This window comes from Pseudophryne corroboree, chromosome 2 (genome assembly GCF_028390025.1).
Source record: "Pseudophryne corroboree isolate aPseCor3 chromosome 2, aPseCor3.hap2, whole genome shotgun sequence".
NCBI classification, from domain to species: Eukaryota; Metazoa; Chordata; class Amphibia; order Anura; family Myobatrachidae; genus Pseudophryne; species Pseudophryne corroboree.
In genome coordinates, this window is record NC_086445.1 from 390,465,880 (window position 1) to 390,477,537 (window position 11,658).

Sequence of the window (11,658 nt, forward strand, 5' to 3'; positions counted from 1 at the left end):
GGTGCATATCCCTGTGCGTCCTGTTTTGAATAATAAATATAATACAGTAGGTGCTCTGACCCAATTCAGACACATAAGCTAGAACATGGAGAAGACAAAAACAACCTACAATAGTATATGTAGCAGTAGCTATATGAGATAACATCAGGGACATCAACAGTTTGAAAATAAACACTCATACACCCTGTTACAAGGAATGTTTTTCATATTAATAACACAATGTGTTGCCCAAAACAATAAAGGATAAAGTCTATCAAATGTCTTTCCAACAGTACAACAGTCTGGATTGCAGAAGTCACTGAGTGACAGAAACACATGCTTCTTTTATTTATGACTGGGGTTACGTGCATATACTGTATGATCACAGTACTGTGAGTCTTCTATTTGTGAACACTGCAGATCACTAAAGTATTATAGTACCTCAAAAAATTACAAAAACAACACCGTCATATTGTGAAGCAAAATATATTTCTTTCATGTATAGTTGTTAAGTGATTTACTAAGGCATCCGAAAACATCATGTTCAAAGTCAACATTTTTTACTTTATTTTTTTTTATTTTCGCGACTGTGAAGATTGAAATAAATGCATATTTTATTAAATTGTCTATTAATATTGGGAATGGATACTATAAATCAGCCACTCATGTTTTTAGTTCTATATTTGTATTATTTATTCACTTTCATTTTTATAAGAGCTTTTCATTGGAATTGTTTCATTATTTAAATGATTTATATAGAGAGTATTTTATAGAATAATTCTGCTATACTACTGGATCACTCAGAAGGCTACACCATGTTGTGTTAATAACTTAACATTATTTGTAATGTATGTTATTTTGCTAATTGATGTGAATGATAATTATGTCAACCCACTCTAATATGTGTTCCTGAGAAATTCTTAGCTGGGACATATGAGATCATGCATTGTATACTACTTGCTGCTGATGTAGGCAAACGTATCTTTCTCAAAGATATTAGCTTGTTACTGTACATTCCAAGTATTATGTTTACATCACAAAGTGACAAACAAAACTCACTTCCAATATCAGGTCTCAGTTTCTTGTCATATTCTTTCAGCAATTTGTTGAGTATCAGTGTTGCATCTGTGTCTTGTGTTTTGGGAGCCAGCACCCATTTTTGGTTAATTGTTAAATCTTCATATTCATCATCCTCAATTTTCCTGGAGCTGCAGCAATAACATGCAACAGAGAAAATAGTTCACAAATAAATTTACTGTTATTTTAATTTTCAAATAAACAAATCATTTTGTAGCTGTCTACCTCTTCAAGACACTTTGAATAAAAGCAATAACCAGTTAGGAACTATTATAAAAACAGCAAATGCCTACAAAGGGAATTGTCTATTGTACTATAGTCTCCAAGGTTCATTTCTACTTTGGTCAACACACTCATTTTGTTCTTCATACTGCTGAATCCATAACTTTTGTTATGACCTAGAGTGTCATAAATGAGAATGAAGATTGATAAGATATCAAATGAACAAATCACCAGTGTAAAAAAAATCAGATAGCATTTATTAAAAAAAAGTAAATATTTGTGTACCAGAACCATACCAATACCTCTAAAGCTATTTGAATACATATGTAGTCAATGTGGTCTTAAATTCTATTACTTCAATAGATTAAAAAATGCATAAACTTACAACTTTGAAAATGTGTCAGTGATTATCATTACATTGAAGAGAAAACAATAAAGTACTGGCTCCATTACTTACAGTATGTATAAACATATACTTAAAATGGCAAAATCTCCATCAGATCTGTTATTCTGCAACCTGAAGCTCATTATTCCAATATGGCCCCTCGGGCCATTACAGTGTCTATTGTTATCATATATAAAGCCATACAATTGTTCCTTATTATATACCATGCACTGTTATCTTCATATTTGTAGGGAGAGATTAATTTATTAAAACGTAAAGACACACTGGCTTTTCATAGGCCTTGGTATTTTGCAAATTAGGCTATGATAATGTGTGATAAGGTTCCACAACATGAACTGTATCTCCTTACAACATTTGTGAAGCACAATATTCAAGCAGTGAGTAAAACAAGAGCATGGATTAGCCATTACATTTTCAATGCTCTTAGGCATTACTAAATGTAATAGAACTTAGCTAGAGTAGTGAGGTTGACCAATGTATGTTAAAGAATTAATATCCTTGTCATAGGCCTTACAAGAAAAATGTATTACAGAGCCTAGTAGCCAAATAGAGATTTGCTTCTTGTCTCCTATTTTTCTCAAACAGTCACACTGCCTCATAAAGTTTTCATGTGGAATGTAAAGGTTAAATAATTATTCATTTTCATGCAGTCTAGTTTTCAGTGCTCAATAAATTGTATACAACTTGACTTGCCCTGTATTAAATAGAACTGTTGCCATCTCCAGTGCCCTAGGGATTATTTATATTGTATACTGTCTGACAGCTCTCTAACCTACTGTAATAATTATCCTAATTACTTTAAATTAGAAGGAAATAATAATAAAAAATATCTGTGGTACTGTACAATCCAATCCACATATTATATCTGCAGTTTATTTACTTGCTATACTGCATGTGGATCTGCACCAAAGTAGGTAAATGCCAGGTCACTGATCTACAAGTGACAGTGGAGTTTTTAATAATCCATAACATTCACAACATCATAATAAAAGGTTAAAAGGGGAACCTAGCACACAGTTCCATCACCATATGTGACTGACTAAGGCAAAACATATGTACTGTAGACAGGATAAGGTAATCCTCCAACAGGTAGGGTTTGTTCTAAATGGGGTGGATTAAAGAAGTGTTGCATTGATTTTTTAATTGAATGTCTCTACTGTAGTCATGCAAAACAATATGTTCCAACCACATTTATTTTTAAAAGCTATAATTTAGCATAGGAACTTTCCTGCAAAAGAGACACCTTACAGTACAGGAATACTAGCAGTGAACACAGTTCAATCTCCTTGCTAATGTGAGAGCCATCAATCACTTTCAGCCAGATGCTCTGAATGAGGAATGCTTTACATGCAGACGAACAACAGTTAAATAAATTAGCGTTGCCTATTGCAGTGCACCACGACTAAACACAGCACCGTCCACAATCACATTCCACTTCCACTTACCAGGCTTGGAAAACTGACAATAAGAAGAAAAGCACTAGGAGCTTCGCAGACATGACTGCGATGGGTGTATTCAGGTACAGAGTAGAAAATGTAGTATCGAGCGCACAGTGACGGAAATCAAATATCCACAGTGTCCGATTCTTCCTCCTTGATTTCAACTTAAAAGTACAAAATGATGGCTGTGTACTTTGTGTGTTGGCAATGCGATGGTATGCTCCCAGATGAGAGAATAAGGCAGACCGCTAGACCAATGCTAGTTGCGTACTGAGAAAAGATCCTGCACTTTTATTGTAATTATACTCAGCTTGAAATAATGCAGCCTTTCCTGTTTCACTTATTGTATGTACATTGTTTTTATATTGCGGTTGGCAATCCAAAACCAATCAGGCGCACAAGGCACAGTGGATGGAGAACAGCTATTTCCTAAGAGTAATAATAACACCTTCAGTTCCAACAGGCATCAAAGCGACGTAGTCTGGCTGCCTTCAGTGGCAGCAGATATTGGACTGGAAGAATGTAAATCCCCGAGCACCATATTCCTGAATCCCAGGGGTCTTACCTCAGCATGTGCACCTGTGCAGCAAGGCTCACGCTCCAAAAAGAGCATCCCAATAGCAGAGAGGAATAAAGAAGAATAATGTCACTAAGTGGCATCTGCATGTGGCGTGTTACTTGGTGACTGCTGTTGGGCTCAGTACATTACTGCTCATGTGATGCAGTCATACAACTTGCTGTCCTTGCGGTTAGAAAACGATCCTTAAAAATTGAGGCGGAGTAACAGAGACTAGAGACATCACTGGAGACTGTGGTGTGAACAGAAGTTGACAGACGTAAATCATCGAGAATGACAAACGTGACACCAACATTTACATATTCCAACAATGAGAGAAGAACTGGTCTGTGAGAGGTTCAATGCTGTCTAATGGCCATGACATATCTGTGTATGCACAAGAAAAGCTACACCGGATTCGTCATCTATTGACTTATAAAGCCAAAAGGAATACAATAACATGAGCAAAAATCAAGGTTTATCCTCTTCTTGTAGGGAGAGCACATTATTTCACGATTTCAGTTTTATGATCTATGTTGATTCATTATATTAGTCCGCTTCTTAGCGGTATAAACTGCAAATGTGAAGTTCACTGTAGTGGAACAAAGTTAACCCAGACAGTGCCAGGAGGATAGGCTCCTTGTTACTATGAACCAGTGTGATGAGCCACAGAGCATAACCACCTTATTTGTGCAAGTATTTGACTAGTGCACGTCAAACAGTTTATGACAGAGCAGTAACATTGATCACTCACTCAAAACAACAGCAACATTGAGATCCAGAGAAAGAAATGGCAACAGGTAATAAACATTTATTAAAAGACTCTCTCTCTCTCTCTCTCTCTCTCTCTCTCTCTCTCTCTCTCTCTCTCTCTCTCTCCCTCTCCCCCTCCATCTCTCTCTCTCTCTCACTCTCTCTCTCACACACACACACACACACACACACACACACACACACACACACACACACACACACACACACGAGGTAATTCAGACCTGATCGTAGCTGCAAAATTGTTAGCAGTTGGGCAGGTGTGCAGAGATAACATTTGCAGAAAGAGTTAACAAATTTGCTGCTACTATCAGATCTGAATTACCCCCGCAGTTTTCTAGAGATGTCCAGATGTGGAACATTAATGACCAATGTATTCTCTGTGTAATTGAAATGAAATAAACAGGAATGGTAAGCTGTAATGGTCCGACATTGCTTTCTTAATGTTAAATATCTGTCTGCTTCTTTACAGAAAAAAGTGGAATGATTCTAACAAAAACATGGTATGCGTTTGATAAATATTGTAGGAAAAAAGCAAAACAGCTCGTGACTTCCTGACTGCAAATTATTGTTAGTGTAAATGTCAAAGTATAAATCACTTTTATGTGAGGAGCATTTTATTGCGTCAAACTTAACAATACATAAATATTATATTTAGGGTAAGTCACCAAATCAATTGCATTTGATTACAGGCATTGGAAGGAGCGAATGTATCATCTTGAACAATTGGATTTTCTCCATCAGGGTCCCTAAGCCTGTTGGAATGCCGATTCAGCACCAGCAGAGTGAACAGCTCCACCATTATGTTTAGAATACAATAACAATGTATTTGCTTTTATATAAAGCTTCAGCTGCTTTTATGTTAGTCACTGGAAACCAAGGGAGAGGATAGCGATCTATTTGCCAATTATTTCCATGCAGCTAATTGGGCACATAAAACTGTATTTGTAAATGATTGCTTCCTTGCCTGCAGGATCCCCTTGCGGCAGAAGCCGGGAAATCTTTCCTAAACGTCGTTACTATCATGCCTTCTTCGATAATAGCAGACAAATCCTCAGCAAGATGTCTTGTCCTCTGCACTGTACTCTGATTTATGTATTGTAAAATTCTTTAAATCCAAACACGTGGCATTATTTAAGAGGTGTGATATTTTTTTCTTATAACAATCATTTTCGAATGACAAAGTGTATTGCAGAGGTAATATGAATATACATCGTTGCACAATATGTAAATATACTGTAATTGCAGCTGTTAATCTCTTTATTGAATAATGTTGCATATAGTATGCACATAACATTCTTACATGTTCTGCTTTGTGTACTACTGACCAAGAGTGCTTTTATTAAATATCTGTAAACTGCTTCATTACTCTGCAGCGAACAACAGACTAACACCTAAGTAATGATATGTGGAAAGAAAATATTTAAAAGTGTACATCCATACAGTACTACAGGTCTGTATTTAGGAATCTACTGTACAACGCAATCCAAAAGGATACAGATTACAATTAGAGTATTCCTTAACTACAGTATTTGCATTTATAGTTTAGGCAGAATGTTCAGTAATCACCACACATATTCTTGGAAAACCTAACAATGTAAACAAAGTTTCCTTTATATTCCAGACTACTGAGAATTTGCTCTTCAAGTATAAATGTAAGACGCACTGTTTTGTAGTAGTGAATATATATGATTTGTGCACTTCCATCTACATTATTCTCTTACATGGGAATTTCATCTTTGCATTGACAAATAAAACTTTAATAAAATTATACCCAAACCTATAATTTAATTCTTTGTTGAAATATGATACAGTATAAAGCTTTAAAGTATAAACAACTCAACATTTGTCAGAACGGAGTTTAGCATTGAAGCACATAAACCTTTGTGTGGTACCAGCAGAATCTTGACACACCAAAGGTAAATAATCTGCAGATTTTGTTGGAGCTAAAGTGGAGAGAGTCAAAGTAACACCCAATCAGCTCCTGTCATTTTACAGACTTTGAAAATGTCAGAAGCGGACGGGTTGATACTTTATCTCTGTTCACTTTATCTCTCTCCAAGGTTGGATACTGTACATAAAACCTTTTATCCATACAGTAACACCCCTTTCTAGACTGCCACAATAACCCGGGTTATTGCCTGGTTGACCTGGGTCACGGCACAGTCTGAAAGTGGCCAGGAAAAATAACCCAGTTCGAGTGGCCTGGCATTCCAACCTGGGACACGGGACCAACCAGGGTCATGGTGCAATGTGAATGGTCCGACCCAGGTTATGATGACCAAATTCATGTCGCATACCACCAGATTGGCTGCCTGCAGTAGCACTTGAACATGACATCATCTCCAAGCTTCCACTGTAAAGCTGGCTAGATCTGTATCATGGAAGACCCGGGCCTGATGTGTAACCCATATCCAGTTGCCAGTGTGAATAGGGTCTGAGCCGGGTCACATTTAAGTTGGATCCATGTTCAAAATCCCAGGTTGGACCCGGGATTTTTATCTAAAAGGGGTATTTCTTATACCCCTTTCACACTGTCAATGCCGAATCACACCCGGGAAATGGAAACGGGTCCTTCCCAGGTGGGATCCGGCATTGGCAGCTGCTGCAGGCTTCCCCGACCCGGCAATATGCCGGGTGGGTTGCCATAGCAGCAGGGGGTGAAGACGGCGGCGGGGGCAGAGGTGGAGGCGGCGCTGGGAGATGAGATCATCTCTGCGCCCCCTCTTCTTGCTGTAGTAAACGGGTCCCGGGACACATCGACCCGGGAACCCATTTACGCAGCCACTGACCCGGTATTCAACCTGGGTATAACACTGCTTTATTCCCGGGTTGAATTGCCGGGTCAGGCGACCCGTGATTTTGGCTATGCCCCTTTCACACTGCATGCCGACCCATGTTGACCCGGCAATATGCCGGGTCGATACCGGGTTATTTGTGCAGTGTGAAAGGGGTATTAGTGAACTCCACCTGACTCCACCAAAGCTAAATATTAAAGGTACATTCCTACACAGACTTATTATTTTTACAACAAGTTTATCTTACCTTTTTAACATGAAGTTGAATGTTCTACTATAAATCAAATTATCCTTAGCAAAAAAACAAAAAAATAAATTCTGGAGCACTTTTATATACTGCCACTGGTAAAGGTGTGTATCCAGAAGTTTTAGTTACCAGGACAGCATTGGTTGGCCTTTTAAAGGGGTACTCATTTATTTTCAATGCGCAGTCATGATGCGTGGCTGCACACATGCCATAGAATTATTTTACCCCATCATCATGGATTTATCTCTATACAGTAGTGGATTTACAACTAGGCACTTGAGGCACGTGCCTAGGGGTGACACTTCCCTCAGCAAGTTTCACCCCTAGGCACATGCCTCAAGTATGCTCACTTGCTAGGCTGATGGCCAGATGAGACCAGGTGACTTTTTGTTTTTGTCATTACAACTTATTTTTTACTTTTGTAACTGGTGAGGGAGCAGGGGGCAATGGTCAGTAAATTGTGGTGGTGAAGGAGGGGTGAGGTTGGTGCTGCTTTGGCAGTTGGAAGGCTCCAACATGAAGGGTTAGTGACATGATGGGAGGTGGCCGATAATGTTGTGCGTAGGGGCAGCCTGACCCCTAAATTTGCCCCTGCTTCTATGCTGCAATGTGATAAGAAAATGGATTATTATTGTACCCCAACATTGCAGATTTTTCTCTACTGGGTGTGAGAAAAAATAGTTATATTGGAGTTTGTGAGGTGGTTAAAGGGTGTGAGGTGCCAGAGAAATGCTTAGAATGCTGGCACCTACTGTAGCTACCATCAACGATAATTCCCATTGCTTGTCACATGATGAATGAAGGGGCAGGATTTTAAGTTGCACATTTTGGGAAGCTTCTGTTGTATGGCTGTATTTGTCTCATTAATTGCATAGCACTTAGCTAACTGTAATGGCCCATATACACTGGGCAATTTTGAGCTAAAAGCAGCTCACTTTTAGTGTTTTGAGCTGCATTCAGCTCAAAACCGCCTAGCGTGTATGCCCCAGTGATGAGCAATGAGCGATGAGAGCTGATGCGTGCCCCCGCTTCATCACCGGTGGCTGCCGTTCATCTGCTGGTATTACCAGCAGATGAATGGCGGGGTGGACGGCTTTCCATAGCATCCTGTTATGGAAAGCAGTTCACCCCCGCTGACATCGCTGGGCAGGGGGAAATCGCTCAATGTGTATGCACTGAGCGATTTTTATTAGAGATATATGAGTTAAGAAAACACATCACACCTTTCAGAAAGTGTACCTTCAACTTTAGGGTATTAATGCAACATAGTATTTTTCTTTTGCATACTTGTTTCCTTTGGAAGAAATAGAGAGCTTACTTTTTCTAACTAAGGATCTGATTCAGAGTTGTATGCAAACCCGATAGACAGTGTACAGTTCTGATGGTGAGAAAATTCTGCATGCGCACAACAGGTACTTCATCGTCACACTCAGCACCCCTTAAGCTAAAACATGATTGACAGGATGCAGCTATTTGGGGCCAGGGAGAGGGTTGCATTGGGCAGCTTTCTGGAAAATGTGGATGTGAAGCCTCTTTAGTTTGGCAGTGATAAGGCCAGTGTTTGCATCTTCTGGTGCAGATTTACTGGCCTCAGTGATGGCTCTGAGATGGCCGTTCTGAGTAATCTGAGGGTTACTCAGATGCCAATTGTTCTTGTAAGTGGTCTGATGTTGCGTCTTCATACACAACAGAAGATCACAGAAACTGCTATGAGGAATCTATTAATGCATTAGAATAATTTAGCAGTAGTGGCTGCAACAACTGTCACAGTGTTAGGGTCTCCTGCCCTGTGCTGCCACGTCGTCATGGCAACCGGGAGACAAGTGCTAGTGGAGTAACCTGAGCGCAGCTGATACTCCGGTTCGGGTCTTTTGCTGTGCAGTGGTTATAGGCTCTGTGCACGGCAGGGGATCCGGTGCTGGTTTTTGTGCTCACAGTCTGTGAGGTCTGAGTGGGGCGTGGACAGCACCTGCTTTATAAGGCCTCTTTTCAGGGTAAGCAGATGCTGCTGAATCTTTGTTGGTTAGTCAGTTCATGAGAGTTAGCCAGTACTGTGTAGCTTTGTATTTGTTTGTTGCTTACTGCAAATAGGCCTGGGGATTTGGTATTACACTCTGCCAATCCAGACCTAGCAGTAAGACTGGAGTCAGTCGTTTAGCTTGCTGGGGTTCTGTTACTACTCTGTGAACTTAGCAAGTTTGCGGCTGTATTCTAAGACTTGCCTGTCTAATCCTGTCTCACTGTGCTAGGTGTCAGGGGTCAGTTTAGTGGCAGTAAGCTAAAACCTGTGCACTGCAAGTGAGAAATAGGATTGTGGAGACTCTCCTTGTGTCTATCATTCCATCTCTGACCAAGGAGTTTACTGCCACACCCGTTGGTAACCCTTTAGGGTTTTGCTGTTGCCCTTAGCAACAGCATTTCGGGTTCTCTACGTATTAAAACACAACATCTTGCTTTTTCCATCTGTGCAGTTCTAATACAAGGGAGATACCCAGTTCCTTAGCCTCTGGGCTTCTCTGTTCACTTTGTGTGTATTTTGTTACCCTATTACCTTCTGTGTACGTTATGTCATATTCCCCAGTTTGTCTGTGAGTCCATTTGTTTTGCATAACAGTTCAAACACCAGTACATTCCTGCAGACACTGGAGTGCATAACATATCAGCAGCCTAATACTCCTGTTGAAATTTTGTGGGAATATGGAGCATACCCCTCAAAATACGTTGCAACAGGTGGTCGATCAGGTGCAGGTCCTGACTCGACAATTTAATGATTTGTCCATTAAAATGCACACCTCCCAGGCTGCTGGCGGAGCTCCAGCAGCAGCAGCACCTGCAGGGGTTAAGGAGCCGAAAGTAAATCTCCCGGATCGTTTTTCTGGAGATCGCTCGCAGTTCTTTTGTTTCAAGGAGAGCTGCAAGCTATACTTCCGGCTTAGGCCTCAGTCTTCTGGGTCGGAGATTCAGCGGGTGGGCATAGTGATTTCCTTGCTACAAGGAGACCCACAGGTCTGGGCATATGGGTTGCAGCCTGACTGTCCGTCGCTTAAAAGTGTTGATGCTTTTTTTACGGCACTGGGCATGTTGTATGATGACCCTGACAAGACGGCCTCAGCCGAGGCTCAGATTTCGATCCTTAAGCAAGGGCGAAGGCCAGTTGAGGTTTACTGTACAGAGTTTCGGAGGTTGGCCCATGATACCCAGTGGAATGACCCAGCCCTGAGACACCAGTACCGAAGAGGTCTTTCTAACCAGATAAAGGACCAACTGGTACAATATCCCTTGCCTGATAGCTTGGATCAGCTCATGCAGTTATCCATCCGGGTGGATAGACGGCTGAGAGAGCGTAGGCTTGAAAGGGAGACTGAGATTTCCTTCCTTCCCAAGGGAACCTCAGACTCTGAGGAATTTTCTGAGGAGTCTATGCAGATTGGGGCTACCTGCCTCTCCTCGCGTGAGAAGACGCGGAGGAGACAGCAGGGGTTGTGTTTGTACTGTGGGAATAAAGGTCATGTGGTAGTATCATGCCCAGAAAAGCCGGAAAACTTCAGGGCCTGAGGGTGATGGGAAATATCCTGTCAGGCCAGAAGTCAGAATTTCCCAAGAAGACTTTTATCATTCCGGTGACCTTGAAGATCCTCGGTCAAACTGTCAAGACTGAGGCCTTTGTGGACAGTGGGGCCGACGGGGTTTTTATGGACCGCCAATTCGCCCTGAAACACTCTGTTCCCTTAGTACCCTTGGCATCGGAAATTGAGATTTGTGGGTTAAACGGGGAACCATTATCCCAAGGTAAAATTACCTCTTGCACTAGCCAGATTTCTTTGTTTATTGGAGCCACACACTCTGAAAAATTGTCCTTTTATGTGACTGTCTGTACTTTTGCCCCATTGGTGTTGGGGTTACCCTGGTTAAGGGCCCACAATCCTCAATTTGACTGGGTCTCTGGGGAGATTCTTAGTTGGGGTACTGATTGTTTCAGGAGTTGCTTGAGCCTTCCAGTCAGGCTCTCGCAGCTAAGTTTGCCAGGATTGCCAGGGTGTTATGCAGATTTTGCGGACGTGTTCTCCAAAAAAGTTGCAGAGGTACTACCTCCCCATCGCCCCTATGACTGTGCCATTGATTTGTTGCCAAATGCTAAGCTTCCCAAGAGCAGGTTGTACTCC

At 41.0% G+C, this 11,658-nt stretch overlaps 1 protein-coding gene across 1 annotated transcript in view; it reads right to left on the reverse strand.

Annotated features, from left to right (window-relative positions):
* Positions 1-4,094, reverse strand: part of GABRG3 (gamma-aminobutyric acid type A receptor subunit gamma3) — an 832,639-nt gene extending 828,545 nt beyond the window's left edge. Inside the window, exons 1-2 of the mRNA XM_063953303.1 lie at positions 3,130-4,094; positions 1,039-1,187 (exon numbers count right to left, since the gene is read on the reverse strand). Coding sequence (XP_063809373.1) covers positions 1,039-1,187; positions 3,130-3,182 — 202 coding nt within the window. The 5' untranslated portion in view covers positions 3,183-4,094. The remainder of the gene's footprint in view (positions 1-1,038; positions 1,188-3,129) is intronic.
* Positions 4,095-11,658: the final 7,564 nt, after the last annotated feature.